The sequence below is a fragment of the Magnolia sinica genome, chromosome 17, assembly GCF_029962835.1.
Source record: "Magnolia sinica isolate HGM2019 chromosome 17, MsV1, whole genome shotgun sequence".
NCBI lineage: Eukaryota > Viridiplantae > Streptophyta > Magnoliopsida > Magnoliales > Magnoliaceae > Magnolia > Magnolia sinica.
Window position 1 is genome coordinate 8,156,518 of NC_080589.1, and position 17,880 is coordinate 8,174,397.

Consider the following 17,880-nt stretch of genomic DNA (forward strand, 5'->3'; position numbering starts at 1 on the left):
AGAGAGAGTAGAACTGCAATTATGTATAGCTCAGAATGACAAAAATCCTACGGATCAAGATTTTTTTTTTTTTTTTTTTTTTAATTATTAAATGATAAATGCTTTTAGATGCTGGTTATTCGCTCTGATTAGTGCTCTTCTCCTATTTCGCTTCTATCATCTCTTGCCGAGATTATGTTGGCCATTTCCTAATGCACCCTCAACATGAAATAAACACACCCCTTCCCATGTACATGTTAGCACACTTGCCATTACCGAATGTGTGCTTGATCAGATCTTTCCATCATGTGGCCTACTCTATTTAAATTGAGCCATTTCCAACCTTAGGTGGGCCAGACTAGTATCATGGATGCATTCATTTTTACCACAGATCTTATATTTGCCAATGGAAGAAACTTAAAAATTAATAATAAATAAACAAAAAAGGGAAGTTCTAACATCATTCATACTTGTTTCAGTTCTTCCAGAATGAAAAACAAAACAAAACAAACAACGAAAAATCAGTCAGTAGTAATGCTACAAATTTTATGTTTTTTTTAAAACCAACATGTCATATGTGAAGAATATCCAGCCGTGTAGGTGGGCCACACCATGATGATCACCTGATATGAAAATCAGGCTGATCCAATTATCAAGCTGGACAACATCAAAATTAATAGATAGCCAATGGTATGACTAAGTGACCTGATTTGATATGGTCATCATGGTGTGGCCCACCTTTTGCACCGACCGAATATTTTACAGGATAAAAAAAATTAGTTCGATTAAGATTTCGGTGCAGTCGATGTATGTTTGTATCTGATCCATTCCACATATCATAGAGATTACATGGTTAGAAGTGGGCCCTGTAGAAATTTATCAAAAATTTAAATTTACAAAATTTAAAAATTGTATGTAGAGCTTTCGTAGCTCAGTTGGTTAGAGCACCCGTTTAGTAAGCGGGAGGTCTTGAGTTCGACTCTCAACGAAAGCATTAAATAAAATTTTTATTTATTTATTTATTTTTACCAAAATATCTGGACCGTTAATTGGACCTACCTTATCTATGGTTCAGATTTATATTAATTGGACCTACCTTACCTATCATATTTATATTGATTACACACTTCTAGCTGTTCATTTGGAGGATTTTTGCCCATTGTTTTTATCTTTTAAAAAAAAAAAAAAAAAATCTTGTCTTTCACAGTCTATGTTAGCCCAGCAATCATAAGGCTATCTAAACCGTTAATCAGGGCCCATTATTGCACATGATCGATTTGATCATTATAGTTGTCCAATTGGAGGATTTTTTCCCATTGTTTTTTTTTTTTTTTTTTTTAAAAATTATATTTTTTAAAAAATTTTAATATTATTATCTTTTACAGTTCCTGTTAGTCCACTGCTTGGGTGCTAGAGCATTATTTTTTATTTTTTATAAATATCTCACCGTTAATTATTTTTTACGAAAATATCTGGACGGTTAATTGGGTAGGGCATTGTGACCTATGGCTCAGCTTTATACTGACAATTCTACTTGTCCAGTTGGAGGATTTTTGCCCATTGTATTTTTATTTTTATTTTCCTTTCATCTTTCAGTCTATGCTAGCCCGCCAATTGTAAGGCTATCTAGACCGTTACTCAGGGTCCATTTCACATGATCGATTTGATAATTATAGTTGCCCATTTGGAGGATTTTTGCCCATTGTTTATTTTTATTTTTTAAAATCTTTATCTTTTACAGTTCATGTTAGCCCACTCCTTGGGTGCTAGTCTGCCAGAGGATTCTTGACCCTTGAACCCGTCTCTCTCCATCGAAATATATAAAAGAAAAAAAAAATGAGAAAAATGAAAAAATGGGAGGGGGATCACCTAATGGATGGAGTGGATTTTACAAACAAAAACACCATGGATCCCACAGCTTGGGTGCCAGAGGATTATCAACCGTTGCAAACAGTCTCCCTCCATCCAAATATATAAAAAGGCAAAAAGAAAAAGAAAAATGAGATAAATGAAAAGACAGAGGCAAGCGTAGAGGCTGCCGGCATGTCCGAAAAGTGACATTCTTTCAATACAATAAAATATATTGCAAACCCAAAGCTGAATTTCTGTTTGGTCGTACCTTCAAATGTGAATCATTTCCAGGTTTTTGGCAGAAACAATAAAAAATGGAAATGGGAAACAGTTTCCGTCCTCCCGCTTTTCCCAAAAGGCAGGCGTTTCCATCGGCTGTAAAAATCAGAAACACTCCCAAACAGTTACTTCAAATGAAATCCAGTTGGGAGGACATAATATCTACCCAAAACAACACAATGAGCAAATGCAAAATGTGTTTTCTTCAACAGGCCAATACTGCAATGCTGATTTGTGAATGACATGGCTGGAATGTGATTACAACATGAGAGTTCGTACATTGAGGTCGAGGGCACATGGCCCACCATGACTCCTAAGTTAAGATCAGAATATCTGCGCGGAAGTACAACAACAGATTACTCTGAAAAGAATTGGAATACCATTACAAGAATAGTTATTAGATGAGGCAGTGCAAAAGGGCACTTGCGCATTTTCTTTTATGATTACATATAGAGCTACTTCCAATTAGGAAAGAACTCGCGTTAGTTCTGATGCCTTGAAAGACCTATCTAGGAGATCCGACACGGGCATCTTCAGATCGAAAGACATCCTTTGCAGTATCAATGACAGTGTGTGTACATCCGACATTGCCCTGTGAGCTGAACCCAACAATGGAATCCCATAGTACTCGCGAAGCGCTCCTAATGTCAATGAAGGAAGCTTGGATCCTGCAAAGGAAATGAAAATCACAAGCGTATGGTCATTCTGTCAATCTCTCATGTAGTTTTAACACCAAGTTGGTTCATGCAACCAGATGTGTGATCAGAACAATAAATGCAAACGCGATGGAGATAGAAATAAAAGGGCCGTATATATAAAAACGAGAGAATTATTGGGGCTGATGTGGGCTGGCAGGATGCTGCAAAAGAGGCCGCAAAAGAATTTCTGTAAATTTTTATGTAGAAGTTTGGATATCTATTCAACAAGAGTTTCGGTGAAGTCATTTTTCAGTGTACAATTTTAATTTGATGCAGGGATACAGCATGGATAGTACATGGGTATGGATTTTGAAGTATTGGACTTGATAGTTACAAAAAAAAATAAAAGAAGAACCTATTAACCATAAAAGGGTCTTTTCTTCTTCTTTTCTGGTCCTCTTTGCATATGTCCTGCAACCGACTAGTTTATAAAAATGTGCTTGAAACCCCCATTTGCCAGTCCACTTTCCTTTTTTTTCTCTCCTTCTTTCCCCACCCGTTATCCACCACCAGCATCAATCATCCATGATCATTCTTCAACACACATGATCGACTTGACCCCCAACCTCCACCAGCTAGTGAAGATCTATTTCTATAATTATTTGTTCCCTCCCCTCCTGTCAATGCCTTCATGCTATTTGAAATCAAAGGTTTTTTTTTTTTTTTGAACAATGGTGATATAGTATGAGTAGGCTGAAGCTAGAAGCTACAAATATACAAAAGTACAACCACCCCCAGACAAAATCCCCTCAAAAGCCAAAATGGAAGATTGAAAGATCTAAGCTGCCCCACAATCCTTCATATTAAGAATTGCCCTATTGAACACTTGCACTGATCCACTCATTTTGCTGTTGAAGCAGCGCTGGTTTCTTTCCCACCATATCGCCCAAAGGGACGCAAAAAAAACTTAATTGCCACTCCATTTTCCCTTCTTTCCCTATCCCCCCGCCGTGCCAGGCTATGAGAAGGTTTCTTCCTCATAAGTTATTGGAAGAACCTTCAATTAATTAGACGCTTTTGAATTTCTGGTGGTTTAGATTACCCATTCCAGTTGAAAGGACTAGCTGTGCATAGCCTATTGCTCCAGCACCAGAACAGAGGGAGAAAAAGGGAAAAAGAACAACGGAAAAAAAAATCGGTTTGCTTAAGTTGGGAATTTTACCCGTTGGAATTTCTAACGAGCGATGCTAGCCATTGTAAATTCTAACGAGTTTTCAGCATGAGCTTGTAAAAGAAACCGTCTGCTCTCTCTCTCTCTCTCTCTCTCTCTCTCTCTCTCTCTCTCAAAAAAGAAGAAGAAGAATAAGAAGAAAGAAAAAAAGAAAGAAAGAAAAAGAAACCATCTTCTAGAATTCTTAGTGTCTAATTTAAGTGCATTGCCATCAAGAAATAAAATAAAAGCTAGTTTGGGTCTGTACGAAAAACATGACTTGAAAGAAAGAGGTCTGGACATGGTCCCCTTAAGGTTAATATGGGGTAGAGGATCCCTTTTGAAAGATAATAACCAAAAGGCCCACTTCTAGGGTCTGTATGGGTAAGGGATCCCACAAGAGCAGGATTATGCTCTAGTCACATACCCTCCAAGTCAAGCTCGCTAGAGGTTTAATCCCAAATTTTGTGAGATCTGTCACCCAAACGGATCCAAAGTATATATTTCAATGGGCTTATTACAATCATCCTGTCAAATGTCACATATGCACAATAATTTAGGTCATTAAAGTTGATTTACTCAATCAAATTCATGTTTATGTGAATATTCTACAAAATTCCAATGCATTTCAATTATATGCTGCCAAACACAATTTTTGAAATCTAGTGGATTTCAATAATTTAGGTCATTAAAGTTGAAATCTAGTCACATATGCACAATATACTTTAATTTAGGTCATTAAAGTTGAAATCTAGTCACATATGCACAATAATTCAGGTCATTAAAGTTGATTTACTCAATCAAATTCATGTTCATGTGAATATACAACAAAATTCCAATGCATTTTAATTATAGGCTGCCAAACACAATTTTTGAAATCCAGTGGATTCCAATTACAAGCTGCCAAACACAACTGAGGATTCCAATTCACATCGATTCCATGGTAATTGTAATTTGGATTCCAATTCATACCAAATACAAGCTACCAAATGAGCCCTTAATTAAAGACTTGTTTGAGCCAATCCAGCTTGACATGACATCAAGTTGAGTTTTTGGGTTTTTGAACTATGGTTCAATCATGACTACTTGATTCACAACCATCAAGGCATAAACAAATCAAGTGACTAAGAGTGAGTTTGATTGCACCAAATATCATGAAATTTCATGGAGAAATGCTATGATGTTGTCAAAGCACTATAAGTTACAATGCTCCTAGTTGCATTGGGACACTTAGTCTAATTCATTGATGCACACTTTTTTTTTTTAAAATTATTATTGCCACCACCATGATGTGCCGTAAAGGCCGTTACGTAAAGGTAATGGTTGCAACCGTGACATGTTACAGGGTTGTAAAGGCTGTAACGGCCATTATGGGAAAAAAAAAAAATGACTTGTAAAGGCCATTACAACCCTTGTAACGGCCTGTTATGCCTCCCGTAAAGGCCCCATAATAGACTGTTACGAGGTCGATATAGGTTTTTTAGATTTATTTTTTTCAATAAAAAGAAAAACGAGGTCGTAACAGCCCATTATGGCCCCCGCAATGGTCGTTACACCCTGTATCGTAGAGGTAATGGTGGTGGCCGTTACGACCACTGTTACCGTTATGGAATACCTTGATCACCACTGATCCTGACTGTTCATCATGTCCGCACATTTCATTCAACAACTCAGCATGAGGAACCATTACAAGCATGGTGCGCCGTAAAGGCCATTACATAAAGGTAGCGACAACAACCGTTACACGTTACGAGGTCATAAAGGCCGTTATGGAAAAAATGACCCCGTAAAGGCTATTACAGCCCCCATAATGGCCTGTTACGCACCCCTTAACGGCTATAAAGGCTCCATGACGGTCCTTACGGGGCCAATGCATGTTTTTTGGATTATTTTTTTTTTTTTCAATAAGAAAAAGAGACTGCAATAGTCGTATGGCCCCCGTAGCAGACGTTACACTCCGTATCGCAAAGGTAATGGTGGTGGCCGTTATGGCCACAATTACTGTTACAAAATACCTTGATTACAAGAGAGATCTTACCGAAGCACAAACATGGAAATTAAAATGGAACACTGCATAATCCAGTATCCATTAAGCTTAATTGAGATTGAGAGGAAACAAGCCTTCAGTGCATAATTAAATCCCATGGTAAACAAGACAAATCGTTTTAAAAGCATTGGAATTACACACATACATCAAATGTGGACCATTTGGTCATAGTAGTGTTTTAAATAGCTTACACTATGTCGCTCATGAAAATAGCTTAAGTCGCATGTAGCCTACGCTACATGATAATTGGCATATCCTACACACTACATCGACTACGTAGCTCACATCACAAGTTATTTTTCATTACAAGTTTACAACATCAATAAATGTTTTCAATGATTTGTTACATTTTTCTTTTTTCCAATAAAAATTAGTTTATCTTTCAATGATTTTAGAAAAATAATATACGTAACAATATCAAATTAGTTTCATTGCTCTTTCTTTACCCTTATACTTAATCATTGCCCTTTCTTATTACTTAGGTTGTGTTTGGTTGCTCTTTCTTTACCCTTTCTTATTAATGGGGCACACGTGATGAAAGCTAGGATCTCATGTTCATGCATGTGTGCAAGAATAGGATTTGAAATCCTATTCCAAGAAGCAGCTAAGGGTGGCAATGGATGGGTCCTTGCTCTTGCTCCGGTGGTAGACTCTTAGGAGTTTCAACACCTGGTCAAGGGTTCGAGTACCCATAGGTGGTGAAATCCCACTACGGTGTGCGTGCGTGCGTGCGTGTGTGTGTGTGTAAGGGTGGCAATGGACCAAACTTGGACCTACTAGCTTGGCCAATGGGCTGGGCTTTGACCTTGCATGTATGGCTCAATCTATTCTCTGGTCGGGCTTGGGTTTGAGTCATTTTTGCCTGACCCAACTTTATCCATACATATGCGATATCCCACAAATATGCCATTAAAATCCTTAGTTAGGCAATCCATCCATCTTGAATGTAAACCATAGGTTTCATTCTCTAAAATGCCTATTTTTTTTGTACATGTGTAGCTCACTTTGATCACTTGGGAAATACGAACATTCAAGTGGGAAATAAGGATTTTATCAATTTTCATGCCAGATTGGATCGGGCTCGGGTCCAATCAAATTTCTGGCTTGGGTTTGGGCCTGCTATGCCGGCCTTTGCCTGGGCTTGGGCCCAGATATTAAGTGTGGGCTGGGCCAGGCCCAAACCTGGCCCATTGCCACCTTTATGAGCAGCCACCACACACTTCTCTTCACATAATTTTGAGTATCATAAATGCATTCCAAGCCAGTATAAGTAGTTTGCAGCTAACTACTGAATTGGCACAATGAAGTAGGAAGAGGAATAAATCGAAGTGAAACCCAACAAAAACAACTGGTAGATTCGCAATGTAAGGAGACAAGAAATCAGTTAAAAATAAATAAATAAATAGTAAAAGGAAACAATACTGACCATCTGGCTTTACCAATAACCTTGCAAGAGGAAGGGTGTCCAGAAACCGCCAATCTGAAGGTAAATCCACGGAACAACGACTGAATTCCTTGATGATAAAGGGTGCATCAAAACGGCGTCCATTGTGGGCGACCCACATGACTGGCCCCCCAGCTTTCTGGCGACTTCTTACATAATTCTTTAAGATTGGAACAAGGTCCTTCCACCTACATAACATATTTCAACAGTAAGAACTATTTACTACTATCAGATTGGATATCCTCAGATGTATTGAAAATCAGGCACTTCGGAATTTATTTAACAATTGCATATGTGGTATACAAATAATCTAAGTTAAACCATCCAAATTTTGCGTATCACTTCAGATGTAACATGAACCAGAAGTCATGCTTAGGTGATTATTTGCCTATCAGATTGGTGAACATTTATTGGATGATTAAAATGGAAAATATTCAATGGTCTTACTTCAGCAAACAAGTGTCCCTGATTTGGAGGGTAGAATTATTCAACCAATATGAATTTTCAATGTAACTTAACGACTGTGGGTTCCACAATTTAGTCAGTTCAAATGAGTTACTGTATCCAGGTGTACCATTCGTGCATTCTTGCTGTTTGAGCGTCCTAGGCAGCCAAAGTATTAAATAACTCCCCTTCTAGCACGTCTTAAGATACTTATTTATGCACACTGCAGATCAGGATCCCAAATAAACTCCAGCAAACAACTCAGAGATTGGCAGCACTAGAGACTTCCCAAACATTGTGAGCAGTTTTGACGACTGTTACATTGGATGAAGTCCAAATGATCCATAAATATCCTCATAAGAAAGACAAGCTATCAAAAAAGGATCATAAAGAAACATTAAAAAAATGAAAAAAGGATTGTAGGAGTTCTAATGCAAACCCCTATAGGGGAAGCAAATAGATCAAAGAAAATAAGAAAGAGATTGTGGGAAAGTACCCAATAATCCTCTAGCAGAATGCAAGAGACCACGAATGCAAGACTGTGAGTAAGCTCGACAGTCCTCTAGCCTTAAACTAGAGATCGCTCAACCCCCCCCCCCCCCCTCAATAACTCTTAAACTAGAGATCACTTCCTCCCCCTTCAACAACTACCGCAGAGAAAACAATAGAATTTTCATAAAAAAGAATATCATTCAACTCATCTTATTACATAGGCGTAGACCTTATTTATAACCAGTCCTTACAATCTCCAATAAAAACTATGGAATCTAAAAATATAATTCCTAGCTAGTAAAGATATGAAAAATAGGAAAATACCTAAATAAGAAAGCACTTAAATAAGAAACTACTTAAATAAGAAGAATCTAAGATTACTTCCTGCCTAATATAAAGATATCAAAGGAAATTACTTAATATAGATATTTAAAAGATATGGAAAGTAAAGATATTTCCTAATGTAGAGATTTGAAAAAAAATGAAAGTAGTGATGGCCTAAAAAGGGAAAGTGGGCATTTTCTTGTGCACACATGCGGAGCGTGCATGCGTGAGATGTGGGCTTTTTCTTTAAATCTTGATCAATCGGCTTATGTGGCCATTTGGTTGCATCAAGTTTCTTTTGTGTGATCCTGAGCTGTAGAGTGACAAAAAGAACAAATTAAAGGGAAGTTCCATCCTTAGATCTAGAACATTTTTATGCTATCGGAGACATGTTAAAGAAGTATGAGATGAACTTGAACTATAAATCAAATAAAACCAACAACAAGGGCCCGCCATTTACTTGATACAATGATTGGTACAAGAAAAATAAGCTGGAGCACATGAGATCTTACAAGGAAAGTACCTTGGAACATCAGGCCTGTTGACCATATGAGTACTTATGCCATGAACATGTGCATTCGGCACATACAGTTCAGGATTGACTAGAGTCTGGAACGTGCTGTTCTTCCCCCCAGAAAGATCCTGAAGTGCAAACTCAATAATTCTATCGTTACGTACACTGAACCCAGTTGTTTCAATATCGAAAACAAAAACTGTCACAAGCTGCCCTAAGTCTCTGCCATCAGCAATCTTCTGTTGCACATCACAGTGTTGAATGCTTTTGAATTCAGTCAGCTCTGACTTTTTGCCCTTTGATTTCGTTGTTCGTCCAACCGTTCCATCCAAGATGTCCAGCTTGATCTTGCATGGTTTGCTGCTCTCCTGCTTTGGATTCCTTGCGGCTTCTACTTTTGTCGTTACAAGACGCGGCTTCCATATGCCCATCTCGAGTTCTCTTCCGAAAGCCCCACAGGTTCCAAGTCGGAGCAGCCTAAAACCATGATTTCCTCCAAGTGTGTTTCTTAACTGATGAAAGTTCCCAGACCAAATACCAGTATAGGACATTGTTTGAAGAAAAATATTTCCCTTCAAGTAAGTCTGGATTCTGACTCAAGGATCTTAGAACACTCCTAACCAGGTGTTCACAAACTAAAGCAACATAACATTTCCGTGCACCAGGGGTTCTGCATCTCAAAGGCTGTTGGCCAGTTAGCCTTGATCTGAAGAAGAAGATAGCAGCAGATTAAGTGCAACTTGCAAGTGCAACCAGAGAACAATGCAATATCCATAGGCTGAAAGCTATCACTATGAAGTATGATGTCAATTTTAGTCCAGTACAAGTACACAAGGAAAAGAGATCTCAAAATGATGATTAGCATCTCAGGGTCTGTTTGGATGTCCATTGTGATGTAAGGCAGGCGGGAAGGTTTCCCACCGAAATACCTATGCTGCATTTCAGGTTGATTTGGGGCTGAAAAGTTAGAAAAGGACATATGGTGAGATACCCTCTTCCCCGCTGCCCTAAATCAGCAACAAAATGGAAAGCTGTTTGTTCAGCAAAAATACAACTAAACAGACCCTTAGGCAATGGGCCCATGAGTAACGTCTAAAAAAAGGCTGCCACAACTTTATAGTAAAATAAATTCACAAGTTTGGAATTTTCTGTCATCATAACCAACAAGAAAAAATGTCTAGGTATTCTCATAAATATAATTGTGAATAGAATCCATAATGCAAAAGTACACCTGAGAGATGGGGCACACATGTGCGCGCACACACTGATGTATGTGTATATGACTGTATCTCTTGAAAAAGATGTATATATTACTGTAAGTGTATTTGATGCAGAACAATTAACCACTTGCTCTAAAAGCTCGAGCTGATAGAGCATGGCGAATTAATCCCTTTTATCTCATAGCCCAGTCCCCACATCGCATGGGATAGGACCTCGGCTGAACCTCCCTTGTGGGCCCCACATCGCATGAATGGGCCCCTCACATGGGCCGCCCACCCCACTCGAGTTCAATGTGAAAATGCCCCTGCATTAATCACCCCCAGTGAGGAGTCTTGAACACGAGACCTCCCGCTCTGATACCACTTTGATGCAGGACAATTAACTACTGGCTCTAAAAGCACGAACTAATAGAGCATGGCAAATTAATCCTTTTATCTCATAGCCCAGGCCTCACATCGCATGGGTTAAGACCTCAGCCAAACCCCACTTATGGGCCCCACTTCACATGGGTTCTGCTTCACATGGATAGGGCTCGCCTCACACGGGCCGCCCACCCCAAGTGTGCCCCTGCATCCCACAGGCAACCCCACTTGAGCCTGGTGTGAAAATGCCCCTGCAATAGTATTTCTCGTGAATGAAATGGCATTCATCGAACTGTAGTCTATAAGGGACATGCATATATAAAGTTTCTCACCAGCTATCACATTTTATTGAATGCAAACATGGTTCACTGAATTGATCCTTGCTCACTGAAAATACTTCCAAGTAACATAAATCCGATGTGATGATCTTTGATCAAATTTCAACATGACTCACATTCCCGAGCAACCAAAAGAACGACAATGACAGTGACCACCATGATAAGGTAAAATTAAAAAAATAAAAAATATATACAAGGGTCTGTTTGCAACTATGGAGAATTCCAGCATCTTTTGGATTTTATACAAGTGGATTTGAATATGGAATGGTCCAAAGTTTAGTTTTTCCAAGAGATTGTTGGCTGAAGAGGAAACACATCAAAATAGGTCTCTTTTTCCGATTGTTTCCATTCATCTCTTGCTTGAAAAAAAAAAAAAAAGAAGAAAAGAAAAGATGGGGGTCTAATAATCCTATCTGATTCAGTCAGCACCACCCACATGATAAACAACATGACAAATAGTAACTCACTCTTCAGAAAAACACTCTCTCTTCCATAATGACCCCGGTTCTATATTGAGGAAAAGGCAATTCAAGAAAACCTTTTTTTACATCTTTTATCTAAGTTCATCAAGATTCCCACATAACAAAAAATCATATCCGATTGAATGGACTGTATAATTCCAAGCATAGAAGGAGATAAAAATGTTTAAAAATCAAACCCAATTTCATGAAGCCAAGACAGGACCACATGCCAAACTCCTACAACATACTGATGCGGACACAAGCGCATTCAAGGTGTACCAACGAAGAAAGCGCCAACCACAAGTGCCGTCCTTGTGGATAGGCGACTATTGAGGAGCTGAAGACCTTTCACATGTGATTGGACATATAGAAGACCCCACTCAGGGAAGACACATGTGAAGGAAGATTGGAGAAAGAAGATCGAGTGCCCAAACTTTCCCGTACTTATGTTATTTGCGCGTTTTTGACTTAGTTAGGGGTCTTTTAGTAATTTTATGTCTTTATTTGCTTATTCTAGGGGTATTTTAGTAAATTTATGTCTTTATTTGCTTATTTAAGTGGGCTAAAGCCCTAAACTCGAATTTTAACTATTGATTAATGAAAAGTAAACCCTTTGGTTGCCTCCTTCCTTTCTTCTCTCTAATGGTGCTTCTTCTCTTCCCTTGATCTTCTTCTTCTAATTTCTTCTTGTGCCCCTCTAACTTCTTCAAGGTAATAATTTTCTTCCTTCTATTTTCCAGTTTTGGCTAATCCTTCTTCGATCAAAATCTTGAGAACCGATCTAAACCCTAAACCCCAAAACTCTCAAATCCTTAATCCAAGAAACTTCTTGGTTCTTCGGACTAGTGATCTTCATTGATCGATTGGGTGTGACCATGCAAGATCGGGATGTCTCATCCCTCGCCGGATCCAACCTAAGTAGTAATTGAATTCCATAATCCATGGTTGTAGTGATGGCCCGCTCCATTGCATGTTTCCTTTATGATTTTCTCAGTTATGATGATTACTGTTAGAATTTTAGATCATTTATTCCTTTTATTTCCGCTGTTTAATTATGTCCATGAGCATGCATCATAATTAGGGCTGTCCTGCATCACATACTCAACTGAAACAACCATTCAAACATACACACTTAGAGAGCTAGTCATTAAGCAATGAGTTCAACTCGGGCATATGTAGGAAACACAAGAACTCAACATCTTATGAACAAATATACTTATGCATCAATGCCCTGGTACCATTTAAAACAATTGTTTCATGAACAATGCTCATTATAATAAAAAGAAGTATAATATGATGGGGTGCCAAAAGAAAGGCTGCAATTTGTTTTTGTTAAACCTAGAAATGGCCCATGTGGGGCCCTCCTTTTGGTAAGACAAACCATTGACTCCGTCATGGGATGGACCATGTTTCATTATCCCCTACCAGATATCAGGAATCATTGACATGTGGCCCACATCCTTGCACAGCATGGGTTTTCAATTCTGACAGTTGGGGCCCATTGTTAGTGTAATTTTGATCATTGATCTGCCATGGATGAAAATCTCCTTGATAGGACAATCTTAAACTTGACTTGTGGCCTACAGATAGATGGTTAAGAAGAGAAATACAACAAATGTTCACATTCAACTGACGAAAGTTACATTGGTTGCTCGGGTCTTCCAATCTAAGAGATGTTTTGGGGCATGCTCCACCCACAGCAGGACTATAGAAACCAACTGTTTGGATTACAAAACCTTGGGTCCCACTTGTCAGAATTCCAAACCCATGTATATTGTCCAAAGACAGGCCACATATCATATAATTCCTCAGCAGATAATCTTATACATCCATATAAATGGATAGTTACAACCAACAGTCCACATTTTAAGATCATGCGAAGGGGGACACTTTCGGGGTATTCCATCCATCGCGGGGCACACTATACGAACGGTTTAAATGCATCTCTCCTCACAATCAAATGCATGCATAAAAATCAGAAACATTTCATCAAACACCATAAGTAATATCCCCACATAGAAGAAAGCACTTGAACCTTCAGCTATGACGATCCAATATCTTCTCCAACCTTAACACATGGTACTAATTTATACATGGGACCAAGATGGGCCCACTTATGATCAACGTGGACGATGGATTGCCCGTGGTGATCGCATCCACTCAAATAATGGCTGGCAAAACGAACGGTGGGACCACTTTTGGGGTATCCCCACCCATCATGGGGCACACTATAGGGACAATTTAAATGCATACAACCTCAGAGTCAAATGCATGCATAAGAATCACAAACATTTCATCAAACACTTCAAGTAATATCCCCACATAGAATAAAACACTAGAACACTTTCGCTACAATCCAACAAGAATTCTCAGTGCCTTAACACACGGTTCGAGTTTATACATGGGACCAAAATGGGCCCACCCACGATCAAGCTGGACCATGGATTTCTCACCAGGATTGCATCCATTCCGACAATGGCTTGCCATCAATCACAACGGATGCAATTACCCAGTTCCGGTTGTTTTCGGGTAATGCACAATATACAGTGGACTACTGTCCAACGGTCCCCGTCGATCATCACCATGACCATTTTTATCGGATCATAGCCGTTGAATCTAAAACAATATATAAAAAAAAAATGCCCAACAAAAAATTCAGTTTGAATTGGTTTTGTTTCTCTGAATTTTTTGAAAAGATTAGAACTTGTGATGCGAAACGATACATTCATACCTAATCTCTGATTGAAGTGAATGCAGAAAAATGGAATTCTCGTTGAGAGAGAGAGGGATGGGGTGAGGTTTTGAAAAAGGAAGAGAAAATAGGGGAGGAAATGGTAAAAATGGTCCCCCAAAATAGCGGATCGTGCACTTCTCCTCCTCTTTTTCCCCACACGTCTTCCCCAGAATCGCCATCTGAATATCCCCAATGCCTGCATCCCGGCACGAGCACGTGGTGTGCACGTGAGGATGTCCACCCATGATGGACGGCGATAGGGGTGGGAATGGGCCCCACCTCGGTGGACCAGGGCTTGGGCCCCTGAGTATGGCCCATAGGGAAGGCCCAAGCATTAAATTGGGCCATTGTCCGGGCTAGGCTTAATCAATGATGAATGGCCCGAATTGGCCCGTTGGCCCCGAGCCAATCATAAAGTGGGCCACAATTACATAAATAATGCCCAGTCTAAAGATACTAATGACCAGCTCCTGTTCAATATACATGTGTAGTTAAAAGGTACTCTTGGGTTTTGGGTCAGGTTGGAACAACTATCAAACCATTTATATGATGGGACACATCTTCATTGGATGACATGCGTTATAAAAATTCTTAAAATGAAATATTTTAAACCTTTAATCATTTAACTCTTTTATTTTTTAGGGCTACCCGTAACCTAGGTCAAAGTCCTACAATTAGTGAACTAGGGTGAGGCTCGCCACGGAAGGGGATTTGAGTGGGCCTATGAATGGGCTTTGGTATGAATATATATCGTGACTAACTTGTCCGGTCTTGAGTCGAGTTTTAACCGGTGGAAGTTGAGGGTGAATTCGCTAGAATTGGTCCAGTTGACTCGTCGTGTCAAACCCGATCTAGCAGCCTGAATGCTGGTTGGCTCTCATCCTAGGCTTAAAATCCATGGGTTGTATTGTCTTGGATTAGTAGGAATCTTAAACAAATGGGTTTGTGTTGTCCTAATATGGGTAGGGTTGGTTTGGACTTGGGCTTGGTAAGCCCACAATAAAAATGGGCTTTTTTTCATCTTTATAGATAACCCATTGGACTTGGCGATATATGATGAGAGCAGTTTGGATGCAACGGAAGTTCATATCACTTATAGCTCATCCAAGATAGTCATAAGATTGGAATTGTCTACAATACCTATTTCACATACTGCATAGAATACTCAACCTCTGTGGAGCCTACTAAAGCTAGATATGTGAAATCCATATCCATGTGAGAATCCTCTTGTTCACATACAACAGATCAACTTAATAAAAAACTTCAAATGAGCTGTACCAATGAGAATAATGTAAAATTATGCCTAAAAACCTCGAGTTCTAATATGACATACATGAGTTTTGGATCAAGCTAATTGTTGCATTTGTCTTTATCTATGTGAGACCATCACATAAATGGGTTTACTTAAATATAAACACTAAAGAAGTGTTAAGAGTTTTAGACCCTAATAGTTAGAAATGTACTGTTCATCCAACTAGCATTGTTGCCGCCTAGAAGACAATTTCATAATTTCATGTAACCTTAATTCATTTTTTGGGTAACATATGTTTTGTCCTAAGAAAGAGAGATCATTGTATTAAGAACTGCTTTTTCGTTTTTACTTTCGACCATAGTAGATAAGTGTGAATCCATGGATGTAGGAGTGTACACGGACCGAGCTAGCTCGGTTAGCTCGCTCAACTCGACTCGAAAAAGCTCGATTCGACTCGGTTCGAAGCTGAGTTCGAGCTGATTTTTTGAGCTTGAAAATGAGTTTTAGTTGGCCCCATCTCGACTTGACTTAGATCGAACCCAACTCGAATCGAACTCGGATCGAACCAGTTTGGTGACTCGGTTACTTTGATACTGATGTTGCTTATCAAGTGTTTGATGAAATGACCCAATGAAGTGTGGTTGGTAGCAAGGAAGGTATGTATATGAAACAAAAACCATTTTTTTTCTTGATTTTTTATGTTGCTTAGAAGGTGTTTGATAAAATACTTATAAAACCACTATTGCTGTTTTACATACAGTGAAATTTTGAAGGTGAAGTTCGTGTGTTTGTGAAAATGCTGCACAGGCGAACTTGGCTCGAACTCTACTCGAACTGGCCCGAGCAGCTAATCTAATCGAGCCAAGCTGGCCAGTCAGGCTCAAAGATTGAGCCAAGCCGAGTTCAAGCTGGGGTCAGCTAGTGGCTGAGCCGAGTCGAGCTGAGGCCAGCTTGTCTCGGTTCGACTCAGTGTACACCCCTACATGCATGTATCAAAAGTAACCAAGTAAATCTTTCTTTTTTTTCCCTTTAATTAATATTGTTGAGTGTGTAGTCGAAGAGGGATCCTTCTTACAAGAGGAAGACCCATAGGCAAATCTATGGCCGGCAGTGGCAGCCCATTCCGTTGTTCCCTCTGGTGTAGATGGGATAGTGGGCTGGTTACACTAGGGAGTGTTTACTTCTACCAAGCTGTCTGCATCTCCACCATACACGTGGCCATCTATGATTACATCCTAGAAACCACACAGATAACCATCTGATTGGTAGCTTGCAAACAGATAATCAACTAGGAGGCCCACAATACAGCCATATCATTGATTGGGCTGTGGCCCATCTAATGTAAGGCTAATAATTTCAGCTTGATTTTTGGGCCTGTGAGCCCCCGTTGATACTTGATACTCTGGCTGTGAGCCAGTGATGGCCCATCTAATTTTAAGATTTCCTATTCGGACTATGGATGGTCCACCTGGTCAGCTGAGCCCAGGCCTGATTTAGACCGGGCTTGGACCTATCAAGTTGGTCCATGGGCAGTGTATGGCCCTGATCGATTTTCGAGTGGGCTTTGATCATTTTACCCTGACCCACCTGGCCTAATCAGATGATCCATCCAGAAAATGGGACATCCAAACCAAGTATCAGATTTTAGGCCTGATTTGTATTGGACATCCAAAACCGAATATCAAGATGCACCTTGTCCAGGGACGTCCTAAAATCAACCAGGTTCAAAACTCAGGTGGGCCACATTATAAGAAAGAAGGTGGTCTAACCCATCAGGAACAATGTAAAATCATGCATAAAATTTCTAAATCATGTGAGGTGGCCCATTTTGGGACGTTCCTTCATCCATGATCTACCCACGGGGAGTGCCTAAAATGAACGGATTGGATGATATATACAAAAACATGAAGGGCGCCCATATAAATCTACGGTGGGCATCTCCTTTTCACTGTTTCCATTGCAAAGTCCATGGAATCAACGGTTAGGATTTGTTCCAGCACAGATTCACCACAATTTGGCCATCTCCTCCCTGGTCTCCACTAAACTAATTATCACAATCCAATCCAATGGTGTCATCCAAACGCAGCCTAATCCAAGCAAATGAAAAAAAAAGAAAAAAAATAATAATCAAAAAGGTTTTTGTCATATAAGGGCCTATTTTTTTGGTGGAATTTCAAACAAAGGCCTATTTTTTTTCGCTTTTTTCCAAATAAGGGCCTAACCCTTTCACCATTAGCTCAAAAAAGGCCCCCACCATTAAATATGGGTTATTTCAAAAATGAATGGCCCG

The 17,880-nt window shown here is 39.4% G+C and overlaps 1 protein-coding gene and 1 non-coding gene across 3 annotated transcripts; one reads left to right on the plus strand and one right to left on the minus strand.

Annotated features, from left to right (window-relative positions):
• Positions 1-899: 899 nt before the first annotated feature.
• On the plus strand, positions 900-973 carry TRNAT-AGU (transfer RNA threonine (anticodon AGU)). Its single transcript has one exon. It is a non-coding gene; the product is annotated as a tRNA-Thr (tRNA).
• A 1,464-nt stretch (positions 974-2,437) lies between these two features.
• On the minus strand, positions 2,438-14,497 carry LOC131231850 (exonuclease DPD1, chloroplastic/mitochondrial). Of its 2 annotated transcripts, none has more exons than XM_058228160.1 (4): positions 14,336-14,497; positions 9,232-9,906; positions 7,431-7,636; positions 2,438-2,777 (listed from the first exon to the last, which is right to left on the minus strand). In XM_058228160.1, exons 2-4 carry the CDS (start codon positions 9,771-9,773, stop codon positions 2,575-2,577), a joined length of 951 nt encoding a protein of 316 aa, XP_058084143.1. In that variant the 5' UTR covers positions 9,774-9,906; positions 14,336-14,497; the 3' UTR covers positions 2,438-2,574. The 2 variants fall into 2 exon arrangements, with proteins under 2 accessions (XP_058084143.1, XP_058084142.1); XM_058228159.1 differs by having other exon boundaries at positions 9,232-9,928.
• Positions 14,498-17,880: the final 3,383 nt, after the last annotated feature.